Source organism: Miniopterus natalensis, chromosome 8, assembly GCF_054644295.1.
Source record: "Miniopterus natalensis isolate mMinNat1 chromosome 8, mMinNat1.hap1, whole genome shotgun sequence".
Taxonomy (NCBI): domain Eukaryota; kingdom Metazoa; phylum Chordata; class Mammalia; order Chiroptera; family Miniopteridae; genus Miniopterus; species Miniopterus natalensis.
The window spans coordinates 75428514-75442521 of record NC_142088.1 but is presented as its reverse complement, the minus strand read 5'-3'; the positions used below and the strand labels follow the sequence as shown (position 1 = coordinate 75442521).

Genomic DNA, 14008 nt, shown 5'->3' with positions numbered 1-14008 from the left:
CTCCCTCGTTAATTACTGCCTCTGTCTCATTCATTCAATATCCACTCATACATGATCTGTTAAGCAGGGTTGCCAGACTCAGCAAATATAAATATAGAACACCAGTTAAATATGAGTTTCAGATAAACAATGAATTACTTTCTAAGTGTAATACGTCCCAAATAGTACATACGCTATAGGGACATACTTACACTAAAACTATTTGTTGTATATCTGAAATTCAATTTTAACTGGGCACTGTTGTATCTGGTGAACTTAGCTTTGAGGAGTGGCAACTGGGCTTTGCCTCCCATTGCTGGCGTCTCCCTATCCCTCCCAGGGCATTTCCCACAGGGACTTGGTGCATGGCTGAGTGATAAAAACTTCTATTTTGTACATGGATGGTCTTGGTCTTGATTTTGGTTTCATGATGGAAACCAAATCCCAGAAAAATGTCAGAATCAATGAGTTAATGAAGAGTCCTTTCAAAATTGTATATACAATTGATATCAACTATTAGTTGATATCAGCTATTTAAATATATGCATGAAAAATAATGGAGGAAATACACCCAAATATATTTGGATAATTATGGGTTATTATAATATAGCCCAAATGCTATCAGCCTTACCAGCTCATGCAGGTGAATGAAACCATGTTGACAAACACAATTAAAAGCCTGGTTTCTACTGACATGGTTACAGGGACTCGTGGACCCTTGGCAATGATCTCCTGTCCCAGGTGCTTCTGAGAGTTCCCAGAGGGGTGGTTTTCCAGTTGCTCCCAAACTAGTCTACAAGCTCTATTTGCCCCATAATGTCCCCTCCATTTCTAATCCCCCCTTGCAAGTGTCTGTCATCACATAGCTATTGGGGGAGCTAGTGTCCTCACCAAGGCTGATTTCTCCAGGAATGGCTGCCAAAGCCAAAGTCAGCGATGCTCAGGGGTTGAGGGGCTGGTTCCAGGCAGAGGTGGGAGAGTGCCCCCTCCCTGCACCCTGCTCCCTCTGGCCCTGGGCGCCACCCTCCAAAGGGCTCTCAGAACCTGGTTCCTAGTTTTCCTCACAGAGGCCACGCCTTGCTCGGGAGCTCTTTGACCAGCACGAAATCTCCCACCAAGACCCTTTAAACACTGCCATCATTCTAATGACTTTTATTTTTAAAAAGAAAAATTGTAACTTAAAAATATATACATCATCCACATTTCAATTATTTTCCTCTATAAACTTTAATTCCTCAAATGGCTGGAATATAAAAGGACTGCAGTGACTGCAGAAAGCAAATGAGAGGAACTGACCTACTGGTTTTATTCTAGAATCAGGTATGGGTTGAGAGCCTTGGCCCGCAGATTCTTCATTTCCTCCAGCACCTTTTCTCCGGCCTTCTCCATTGGTTGTGCCTGGTCTTTCACCTCTCTAAATATCAAAGAACCAGACAAGGATGCATCAGGGCACTTGATATTCATAGGACACTCGAGTCACCCACCAGTGCCCTCAGTGAAGGTTTAAGGAGCCGTTTTACATATATATATATACACACACACACACACACACACATATATACATATATATGTGTATATTAGTGGTAATTTAGTTGCCAGTGAAAACACTTGGCTAAGGGATTCAAACCTGGCTTCCAATCTCACTGCGCCAGCTGCTTAGCGTGCACAGTTACCTAAACTTTGTCTCCCTTTCCAGATGCAGAAGTGGTGATGATTCCCATCTCCCAGTGCTGTTGCGAAGGTGAAATGAGAAATTATTTACAGACATTTTAGTGCGATGTCTTCTAAATGCTCAGCTGGCTATAGTTGATTCTTCATGTGTGTAAATAAAGTAGACACACAGTATCTCTGACTCTGATGACAGCTCCAGCAGGGGGGAGTCAGGAAGGGTGAAGCGCCTGGATGTGTGCTGGGTGTGGCAAGGGGGTGCTGGGTAGAGCTTTCCCAACATCTGGGAGGAAACGATGAGTGCGTTTGGTTCAAAGGACAGATGCCTAAAGACTGTGGGCTCAGCCATATGCTCTGCCCAGACAGAAGAATACATTATAAAATCCAGTGATTCGGAAGCATTTTCTAAAGAGGGTGAAATGTAAAGTTCTGCAAATGCCCGGTAGTTTTGAAAAACAGAGATATCTGAAAATGGAGAATTAAAATGGTCCCTAATACATATACTTAAAAATTAATCGGACCACTTTATGGAATCATTTGGGAGTATATAGGGCATGTCTCCCTTTGAAGATATTGATGACTGAGTGACACTGTGAAGACCTTGGAGTGCTGAATGAAGTGTCAGCAGCTATAGCCAGTCTCGCAATTTCCTGGACGCTTTACATGGTTCCCTTAATGGTCCTGAGAGAGCGGAGGTCACCTTCAGGGCGGCGAAGAATCTTTCGGGTTAATCACAGCCATCAAGGGAGAGCAGAGGGTTCACTGCATCCATGAAAATAGTATTTGCCAGAAACCAAATAGATAGCAGTCTCCGTGGGGAAAGCAAACAGCACTGGTGCGCTCCTGCCGCTCTGTGCCTGCCGGCTCCTGGCTGAGGCCGAAGGGCGTGAGAAAGGAGCAAGGACAGAGGACACGGGACTGGGCAGAGGGTCAGAGTCATAGGACCGAAGGGAATTTCTGAACCAAAAGAACTTTTGAAAATCGTCTATGGGATATCAACCTGTTGGAATACTAGTCAACCAATAAAGTGACAATTATGGTGGCAATTTTGACACATGAAAAAAATGTACATAAAATAATTTAAACTGCAAAATATGTGAATTCAAAATGCATGGCTACATTCACTAAAAATGTGTGAAATGTATGTGTATTTTGAAAGAATTGGAAACTAAGTTGGTGTGCAAAAAATGTTTAGAGTTTACTGTTAGTTTATTTTGTTTGGTAAAGTAGCTGAAATACATTTAAAAAGGGAAAAAAGATATACCACTTCGGGTGAATATATAAGATAGGAACTTCTATCTCATTTAATAATACTTTGACAATCCAGTGGCATTCAACATTAGCTCGGCAGGATGAAAATCACATTAAAGAGCAGTGAGCAGAGGGGTATTGGAGATCCCCTCACTCATGGGATGACCCATTCTATGTCCAGGGGAATTTCTGAAAATAGGAAAAAGAAGTTTTAATTTAAAACTCCTTGTCAACTGTTTGGAACCTGACACAAAATGCAATGCAAAGGGCATATATTTGCTGAGGTATAGGAGGTTTATGAGCTATGTAGTGTAACGTGATATTTTACTGGTAATTAACTGATCAAAACAGATCCTCACTGAAATTCCTTTAAAATTTTTTATTTCCTAAATTTTCTTTTACCGGACACTGCCATACTACTTTTGAGAAGTGCTGGTTGCTGTGGGCCTCTGAAACTACCACAGACACACCAAAGGGACTCCCAGGTGCTCTAAGACATGTAGGCATTCCTTTAAAAAAAGGAACACCCCAAAGACAGACTCTGAACTGAGAAACCTACAGCACATATAAGAAAGGGCAATTATCCTTAATATATAAAGGACTCTTACAAATAAATAAGAAAAAGATAAACATTTCCTATAAAATAGTTGAAACAAGCCTCTTATAAAGAAGAAAAAATAGTTGCTGAGCTAAAGGGAAATATTTTTTTTATTGATTTTAGAGAGAGAAGGAGAGAGGGGGAAAGAGAGAGAGAAACATCGATGTGAGAGAGAAACATCTGTTGGTTGCCTCCCATTTGCACCCTGACTGGAGAGCAAACCCAAAACCTAGGCATGTGCCCTGACGGGGATCGAACTTGCAACCTTTTGGTGTGTGGGATGATGTTCCAACAACTGAGCCACCCAGCCAGGGAAGGAAAATTTTAATATCATTTGAAAACAAAAAAGTTAAAATGAAAACAATAAGATGGACATTTAAAAATCTATCATATTGGTGCCCGGCCAGGCGTGGCTCAGCGGTTGAGCATTGACCTAGGATCTAGGCGATCGGGGTTCGATTCCCGGTCAGGGCACATGCCCGGGTTGTGGGCTCGATCAGTGACTCTCTCATCATTGGTGTTTCTATCTCTCTCTCTCCCTCTCCTTCTCTCTCTCTGAAATCAATAAAGATATATTAAAATTAAATAAATAAATAAAAATCTATCATCTTGTTAAAGAAAGAAAAAAATGATAGTGCTTTGTTCAGGACACTTGAATGTGGGCAGCCCTGACCTCTGCTGGTGGGAGGTATGCAGATGCAACCCCTGGACGGCAATTGAACGATATAGATTAAAACTTTACAAGGCATATTGATCTAGCATTTGCATTTCCAGAGATTTATCCTAAGAAAACAGTCTGATAAGTTTTCAAGAAATTATGGCAAAAGGATGTTTCCTGAAGTACTACTGGTAACAGCAAAACAATGAAAAGAATTTACATGATCATCAGAAGAGGGTTGGTTAACTAAATTATGGTACATCTACCAGTGAAATAGCATGATGTATATCTGTATTTATAAATACATGTTTATGATATATTGCTAAATAAAAGTGTATAAGACAAAATAATATGAATAATATGATTGAATTTTGTTAATACATATATATGTACATTTATTTACTTAAATAAATAAATATTTGGAGGACCATACATCAAAATGTACAAGTTACTGTCTCTGGGTGGTAGGATTATGTTTTTATTTTATTCTTTATATTTTTGTTTTATTTAAAAAACTTTTAGTAGTAAAAAGCATTTTTTAAAATAAAAAGAATCTGCCCGGCCGGACGTGGCTCAGCGGTTGAACGTCAACCTAGGATCCAGGAGATCGGGGTTCGATTCCCAGTCAGGGCACATGCCCGGGTTGCAGGCTGCAGCTGATCAATGACTCTCTCATCATTGATGTTTCTATCTCTCTCCCTCTCCTTTCCTCTCTCTGAAATCAATAAAGATATATTAAAAAATAAATAAATAAATAAATAAATAAATAAATAAATAAGTAAATAAAATAAAATAAAATAAAATAAAATAAAATAAAATAAAATAAAAAGAATCTTTAAAAGTATACCTGGAATTTCAAACTTATGAACCATGTGAAGTACATGTGGTTATTTCTATTACAAAAGTATTCATCAGCACATTTTGTTTTGTTTTTAATCCTCTCAAGAGGGTGTTTTTCCATTGCTTTTCAGAGTGGAAGGAAGAGAGACAGAGAGAGAGAGAAACATTGATGTGAGAGAGACACATTGACTGGTTGCCTCCCACACACACCCTGACTGGGGCCGGGGATCGAGCCTGCAGCCGAGGTATGTGCTCTTGGCCAGACTCAAACCCAGGACCCTTCAGTACATGGGACAACACTCTAACCACTGAGCCAACCCGGCTAGGGCAATACCAGTTTCTTTAAGGGTGATGATGTTTGCTTAGCTGGCTGGCCCCTGGCGTACAGCAAAGGGATGAATCAACATCTGCCGAGCATCTAGTTCACACCCAGCAACTAGTCCGGTGTCTTCACATTTGAGTCTCATTTACCCTTCACAACCACCTGGGAAAGAGTTTATTTTCTGCATGTACAAATGAGGAAACTGAGGCCCAGTTCCTGGAGATAAGTAACCTGGCTGGAGCTTTCGCATGTAATAAACTGTGGAGTTGGGATTCAGCCATAGGTCTCATTTGGCCCCAGAGCCTGGGCTCCGCGCGCGGAATGAAACTCCCTCAGCTAGCAGTAAGAAACAAATATATCTCTGAAGTTAAGTGATAAGCACCTAGAAAAATTGGATTCAGTTTTTAAAGGCTACTGGCCAGCAACATCTAAGGGGATGCAACTGTGCCTAAGATAAAATACGCATCTAAATATCGAAATCATTGAAAACCTCTCTCTCAAAACCTGCAAAATTTAGATTCAGGCAACATGACAGTTCTGTGTTTTCTGCCAGACAAATTTTACCCAGGGCCACCTCTTACTAGGCATAAGAGCATCCGCTTACTTCTCCTTTTTGGTGTCCTTGTGGTCCAACATAGGGAATTCCACTTCGATCATTTCTGGGGTCAGCATAACTTCTGTATTTTGTTCATAGAGCTCACTGAAAAGGAGTAAGATGTTTAGCTGGAACAGTGTTTCCTTCCCAAAATAGAACAGAGAAATGCTGTAGTCATTTAAGAGTTACACAGCCCTTGTGGCCTTCAGCGTTAGTTCTACCTACTTGTGCTGAGTCCGTGCTGAGAGAGCATAAGGCTGATAAATTGCTTTCCACCAGCGAACAACAATAGGAGTAGTTATTTATAACCAGAGAATAAAAAGGAAGTTTTAAAACGGGGTTACAGAATTCAGGTTCTTTTCAAGTGCACATGGAACACTTATCAATATTGACCATACCCTGGCCTATAAAGGAAGCCTGACTGAAATCATTCAGAGTACATTCTCTGGCCACAAAGGAGTTCAAATAGAAATCAGCTGCAAAGAAGGTAACTAAAAAAACCCACAACTGTTTGAAAAATTAAACAATATGTTGCTAAATAATTGATGGGTGAAAGAACAAGTTAACAGACCGAGGTTAGCTATATCTTGTCGTCTGCTATCTGGTAGGCCGGGAGTCAGCAAGCTTTTTCTGTAAAGGGTTTGCAGGCCGCACGGTCTCTTATGTGACTAACTACTCAACTCTGCTATTGTAGCATGAAAGGGATCATAGGAAATACACAAATAAATGGCTGTGGTTATGCTACAATAAAACTTTATTTGTAAAAACAGGTGGCAGGCCAGATTTGGCCGTGGGCCAGCGTGCTGACCCCTGGGCTGGAGCTCTGCTGCTTGATGGTTATGTAAAGCTGGGTCACTGCACAGAGGAGCTGGAGCAGGGGAGGGAGAGAGTATGGAGGAGACACACTCATTCCTCAAAGGGTCCTGACCTCAGAAGTAGGAAAGCTCAGGCCTGCTCACACTTGGCAAAGGCTTAGTCAAATGGGTGACTTAGCTGCAAGGGAGACTGGAAAGTATAGCCCCTTGATTTATTTATTTATTTGTTTGTTTATTTATTTATTTATTTATTTATTTATTTATTTATTTATTATTTCTTCACCCAAGGATATATTTTCCATTGCTTTTCAAAGGGGGGGGGGGGGGGAGAAACATCCATGTGAGACAGACACATCTGCTGGCCAGAGGTATGTGCCCTTGGCTGGAATCAAACCTGGGACCCCTCAGTCTGCACAGGCAGATGCTCTAATCACTGTGCGAAACTGGCTAGGGCTAGCCCCTAGTTTTAACAGGTCTATTACTTTAGGAGAAGAGGAGAATGTGTTTTTTGATAGCAGTTGTCTCCACCACGCTCAAAGAGAAATGCTTCCAAGATCACCAAAGGCAACAAGGGCCTCAAAGTTTGGAATCACAAACAGGAACCCTCTTCAGCAGTGGTACATGAATGGAGTGGGCCTTGCAAGCTTCCGTTAAGGAAAGTACCTGTGAAAGCTGCAAAAGTTGTTCTAGTCCCACAAGATTGAGAGCTAACAATTACTAAGCAGCGGCTATATGTGAACCACTACGCTGCCGGCTCCGCAAACGTGATCTTCCCATTAGCAGTTTCCTCACCCTGTGGGGTGATGACAAGAGCCCATCCTGGAGATTAAATGAGACTGCTTGCCAAGCACTGCGCCTGGTCCACACTGAGAGTTCCGTAAATATGCGTTACTATAGTAACCAACCGCATCACTAGCATCGTCATCTCCTTCAACTCTAAGCCCCCCTTATGAAGTAGGCACTATTGTTCTCATTTCAAAGACGAGGAAACTGAGTCGCAATAGTCTTAACATTAGCGGTGAATGAAGGAGAGGTTAGCTATGTTTTGGTTTGCTGAGCGGCTCCCCAGAGGCCCTGGCAGACAGGACTTGCTCCTCTGGGCCCTGGCTGCAGCCGCCTCAGGAATGCCCCCTTGCGGTGGGATGAACAGAAGACACTCCAGCCTTCCTGTTCGGATTTGGATTCCTGCTTTAAATGCTCAGGGTATTGCCAAGAATCACTGCTCGTGGGCAGGTCTTAGAAGAACTGGCTATACGTCTCAGATATCTGGGATTTCACTAACTGATTATTTATATGTAAAAACATTTAAGTGGGCACTGTGATAGGAGATTCAAGGACATATTTTTACTGGATGTTGGACGCTCATCAGTAAAATGAAATTTAAGTGCCTTGGTTTTGGGCCTATATTTCTTCATGCCTCTCCAAGTCCTGCCTATCCTTCAGTTACCTACCCAAGTCCACATGACCACTGAAGCCTAGGTGGGTTTGGAAAACTGACCTAGCACTGCCTCTGCTCTTCCTCCCTTGAGCTCCCAGACACCTAAAGATCAGCAAGTCTGAGACCTGAGAGACTGTGTACTCCCTGCGACGAATTTAGCATCATATCCACTTAGGGGTACGGCTAGGTGTTGGCCTTGTCCCGTTTGGGTTGCAAGCTCAGGCACAGCATCCAGCATATTTTTGGAAAACAGACTACATTAGAGACCGAAGGTAAAAACTGTACCGTTCGACTGTTTCCAATCTGTCTTCTTCTGGTAAGGCTTTCAGAACAGCAGGGACATCTATAGGAAGCATAACTGAGTTGAGGGAGTCACAGCTGTGGAAAAATCACACAAGCAGCCGAAGATAAATGATCACATTTGCAGTCCTGGGGGCTTTGCATCATTTTCTAAAGCACTTTTATTGAACCCCTGCTGAGGCTTTGCCATTCTGTCCACCTTCACTTCTGAAATCCACTTACATTTTCCTAGAGGCAAAGGCTGGGGTGTGACAGGTACCAGTCAAATCCAGAATGTTGCCAAACAAGACATCTCCCAGGGTTCAGAAACAGAATTTTTGTATAAGAAAGATGGGAAAGTAAGAAATACATATATTCTGCTCAGTGTTATAAAGAGAAGCAAAGGACAGGTGGCTTAGAGACCAAGCTGGTTACCGCGAAGGGTGGGAGGGAGCGGCCCTGCTCTGAATGCCCCTCAGGCAGTTTTGAGTTTGGAAAGCACGTCAACGTCCTACACGTCAAAAAAATAACATTGAATCAATCAGAAGGAAAGGAAAACCCCCCAAAAGAAAGCAAACTGAAACAAATAATGTTTCACATGAATTCCAAAATCACACTGGAGGGAAAGAAAGGGGAAGAGCGGGAGAGAGAGAGGGAAGGAAGGAAGGAAGGGAGGAGGGGGGGAGGGAGGAGGGAGGGAGGGAGGGAGGGAGGGAGGAGGGAGGGAGGGAGGGAGGGAGGGAGGGAGGGAGGGAGAGTAATATAAGTAATTTATAAATATAGCACTTGACTATATATTTCCTGTTTTGAATGAGATGAGGGTAGGGGGCCAACTACAACTAAACCTGAACTGTATGCGCTTGCTTATGAAGTGGTTGTAAGCGCAGTGACTCTGGAACTGTTCTCGATGTGCTACAGGATTGGGAGAATAAACGTGTGAGGAGCCAGGGCTCTCCCAGCGGGAGGAGCACACAAGCACGGACTGGGGGGGTGGGCAATAACACTGTGGCTGTGGGCCGGAATTATAAGCCTTGGTGTGAGTTCATGACTTCTGAAACATGTACTGTATATGTGTGCATGTGCACATGTATATGTACACATGTGCATATTACATGTACACGTGCATGTGTTTTGGTATGTTCATGTATATATGTATGTGTGTGTATATGTTTGTGCCTGCATATATATTTCATTACATACACACCCTGGCTTATCTGCTGAGGAGGCCAAGAAACAACCCCCCCGCCTCCCCCCCCCCATGGCCATGAGTACACAGAGTGCGGGGATTTTGGTCTTAAAAGTCACCCCTCACTAAAAGGAACCTGGGCCCTACCACCCGGAGATTGTCTGCTGACTGACTTCCTGGCAGAGTGCAGGTCCTAACAGACAACCACACGGAGGACACTGCGAGGTGGGGGTGCGCCGTCAGAGGGGAGTCCTGCCCCAGGAGCAGAAAGCCCGGACTCCTTCCCAGAAACAGGCGGTTTGGGGAGATGGAATGGCAACACCGAGGGCTTTTCCTGAGACAAAACTCACCCAGTTTTAAAGTTCTGAGACCATGTTCCTCTTACTTTTCGTGTGTTAATATGTTCTTCTGAAACTGAAATAGTGGCAACAACAGATAGTGCTGGGTGTTTTGTTTTGCTTTGTTTTAACGTCTTGCTTGGCAAAGTAAACTCTGACAGTGCTAAGTCAGTCCCAAATCCCCCTGGCATTTCACTCGTCTATAAAACCCAGAAGCCTGGGCACTGGATTAGATAACCTCTTTAGTCGGTCTCGACTCTCAGGTTTCATAAAGGTCCTGGAGATTCAACAAATTCTCTCTAAATTTATTAAAGAGTAAAGAAACCAAGTGAGCTCTTTTGATTATTACAAATACAAAAATCACTTGGGACAAACACTAAATAACTATCACATGGTTTAACATGGGTAACTCTCAATGGAGAAAGACACAAGGGAAACACCTCATGAGTAATAGGTGATTTATTCATTCAAACAAAATGATTGCAAAGTTCAAGTATCATTAATGGATGTGTAGGAACTTAAAAAAAAAAGCCATTATTATTTTGTAACTCCTTTTAGAAATAAAAACATGGCCTAGAATCTTACATCATGAAAATCCATGATGAAGAAATATGGACTCCTTCTTGCTTTTATGATCTGTAATACAATTATGGTTTATTGCCTTTACAATCTGTTATATGATTACGGTTTATTTGGAAACAAACTGGCCCAGCAGAGCGCTCAGACACAGGAGCTGAAGTGACGAGGCGGAGTGGGGGAGTTTTCTTTAGTGCATGTAGAATGCATGTGTCACTCACGGTCGATTCAAGCCCAAGGTAACAGCCCCCTGACTGCTTTTTGAAAGAACAGCCTTGGGAGATTTTTCCAAGGACATCGCTTTGGGGAAAAAAGGATTCTCCCCCTTAATCCTGGACGCCTGTGCGTGGGGAGGCCGGCGGACAGGGTGGCCCCCACCCTTGCCGCTCCTCACTTTGCTCTGTGTCCCGACGGCGCCCGCGCCCAGCTGTTTACGGATGACGGGGTCACACGTGCGGGCCCCACGCGGCAGAGCGAGGCCGCCTGGTGGTAGCGGCCCCCGCAAGGTCCCGGGCGCGTGCGGGGCTGGAAGGGCGTCGTCTCTCGCTTTCACCCTCAGGACCGCGGGCTGAGGGCGCCAGGTCGCCCGTGCCGCAGGCGGGCAGGTCCCGGGACGCGGGGGCAGGCGGCGGGCGAGCCCGGCTCACCTCTGTGTTGTCTCTGTCCTGGAGGTCTCGGGCAGAGATGAGAGAGCCAGGGGCTGGAACCTCTTCCAGTGCATTATTCCGGGTATAATGTCCTGGAACGAAAGCCGGCCCATGGCCACTGTGTGTAAGGCGACTGCTGGGAGAGCTGAAGTCTAGGAGGGGCTTCCATTCATTCAAATGACTATTGTTAAAAGTTAGCTTCAAAATTTATAATTTCATTCAGTTAGCATTTTTAAGAAGCTAAAAGACAACCGCTCCAGCAAAGGGCATTAAACAATGGAGCACAGAATTAAAGCAGGGCCAAAGGGGCCATTTCCCTGCCCGATTCATCGGGCACATCACGGTCCAACGGGCCCTGGCGAGGGAGGGCAGATTCGGCCTTCGGTCTGTTTGATTCTTATGAACGTGGGGCTAAGGCCACAGTCAAAGAGGCTGCGGGTTCATCGCGCATGCGGGCGGGGGGGCGCCGGCAGGCGCGTGGAGATGCAGGGAGGGTGCTCTCAGGAGGGCACCCGCTGGGCTGAGTGCAGGGTGAGTGACGGGCCGCGGGAAATGAGTCTGAAGAGACAGGCTGGTCGAGACGGCCTGTGGGCCAAGCGAATGAGCGTGGAGCTGCTCCCACAGGCAGCAGGGCCACCGGGAGCTTTCAGACTGGAAAACAACACGATCGGCTGGATGCCTACCGAAGGGTTTCTAGAGAGGGCCGACGGCACAGTGGTGGCCGTGGGGGAGGAGAGGGACATTCGCAAGCTGTTTGAGGCAGACTGGAGGAATCCGGTGATGGTTAGATACGGGGCTGAGGGAGGGGCAGGGACCAAGGGTCACACGGGTCACTGCACAAATCACAGAACAAGAAGGTGAGCGGAGGGGGAGCACTCCGAGGTGAGGCTGGCAGCAGGAGGGCAGAGATTGCGACCCGGGTTAGGGATTTATTGAGTGTGAAGGTCCTGAGGGCAACTCCAGAGATGCCACAGGATATTCAGGCTGGTTATCTAGGAGAAGAAATTCTCGGGACCTCTTCCTTAACATGCATTTGTCATCTCACCACCCTGTCCATTCTGATGTTTCTACACTTGTTGGGGACAAAGAAAGAGGAGGTGAGACATGGGGTCGTGCCTGCTGTGTGTTTTCACATGGCTGAAACAGGAACAGAAATGAATATGGGGCGTCATCTTCAAGGGAAAAAGGGAATGAGCATGTTGAAAAGGGGCAGCCTGTAGCCTGGGAGGTGGGTGGACCGGACGAGGGTGGTGCTGAGTCTCCCACGGGTACCTCTCTAGGGCTGGGGTGCGAGTGCGCACAGCCACCTTTGGTACTATTCTTGATCTGCAGCTGTGGCTGCAAAGCTTCTTTGTCTCAATTCCAGCTGTGCCCCTCCATCCGTGTTCCCCGCCCTTTCCCGTAGCCCAGGGTCAGCTCTGCCAGTGAGCCCGGGGATGGCATTACCGTGTGATGGAGAAACTGCTTTTGGGTGAGAGGGATGCTGGACCCGACGTGGGACTCCTTGGTGAACTTGTACTTGGGGTGAGAGCACAGATGGTAGTCTATCACGGTTTCTGCGTAGGTCAGAGAGGGCATCACAGCAAATAATCCTGGGTTGGGATTCTGCAGAAAGAGAGAAAAAGACTTGTTTGGTTACTAGTTTCTAAGTCAGGCAGAGGAGAGGCGTCCGCTAACGGCTCCCAGCGGCACTAACAGCGGCTCCACGTCAGCGCCTCTGGAGGGAAGCAGGAGAGCAGAGGCGCCCTCAGATTGGCAGTCCTAAATGTCACAGCCGTCCATAAATGTCACTTTTCCAGCTTAAGGGCTTCATTACATACCACATGGATTTACTAAGCTCACATGGAAACAAGTAACAACTGAAATAACAGCTTAAAATGGTTTAAAGTATTTGTTTCTTAATTTGATGAATTAGGGGATTTATTAAGTAAGCAAACTGGTTTTAAAAAGCAAGTAAGCTTCTGGCTTTGAAAACAAAGGTAGCTTTTCAAAAACTATTTCAAAAAGGGGACAAAGAAGAGGGTGACATTTACTATATCAGGAAATGTCAACATTTAACATTGTTTTGAAGATGTTTCTAATTGAGGAAGGCTCCATTTGGATGTCGAATCTGGTTTTAAGGAAGATCCTGTTCTTTATTAGTTTTCCAGCAGAACTAATGGAGGCACAGAGCAATTACATCAAAATATGAGAATATAGAGCCTTTTAATGATCCTTCCAGGATTTGTCCAACAAAAACCCCATTCTTGTCCCAAACAACAATGAAGCTTTTGCCCCTTTATAGTTGTTTAATTTCAGATATTTCATAGCTAGCAAGTTGAGATTTTGTTCTATTTGTCTGTCTGTATAATTTTTAAAACAATCTTTTTGAAAAAACAACAGAACTCCACATGGCTTATAGGAACCCAGTCTCGTTGCCAAGAAGCGAATGTCTCCCACAACTTAAGGGAACTGCAGCAGACCAGGGTGGCACAGAGCCGGGCGGGAGAGCCCAGAGCGGCGCGCGGTCGGTCGGGGGTGCAGGCGGGAGCGCGGGGAGGGCCGCAAGCTGTAGGTGCAGAGGCTGCCTTGCTGCTGGGGCCAGGCAGGGAGGCCGAAGAAGGCTCTCGCCTCAGCTCCTGGGTGCAAGGGAGGACGCAGCGAGGAGACGGTGCGCGCCGCGGAGTGTGCAGTGGCCGCAGGGACGCAGAAGCAACAGACACTTCCACCAGCAGTTGGGGGCAGAGTTAGGGTTGGTACAGATATACTTTTACAGCAGCAGGTTCTCTTCCAGTTCCTCAAAGCGCTGCATGGGGTGGTGGCAGAGACCGAAGAGAAT

General features: G+C 45.2%; 1 protein-coding gene across 1 annotated transcript in view; it reads right to left on the bottom strand.

Annotated features, from left to right (window-relative positions):
• Positions 1-1284: 1284 nt before the first annotated feature.
• CFAP221 (cilia and flagella associated protein 221) overlaps positions 1285-14008 on the bottom strand; it is an 85295-nt gene continuing 72571 nt past the window's right edge. The window contains exons 19-23 of the mRNA XM_016209810.2: positions 12637-12795; positions 11191-11282; positions 8450-8542; positions 5921-6016; positions 1285-1393 (exon numbers count right to left, since the gene is read on the bottom strand). Of these exons, the coding sequence (XP_016065296.1) occupies positions 1285-1393; positions 5921-6016; positions 8450-8542; positions 11191-11282; positions 12637-12795 (549 nt within the window). The remainder of the gene's footprint in view (positions 1394-5920; positions 6017-8449; positions 8543-11190; positions 11283-12636; positions 12796-14008) is intronic.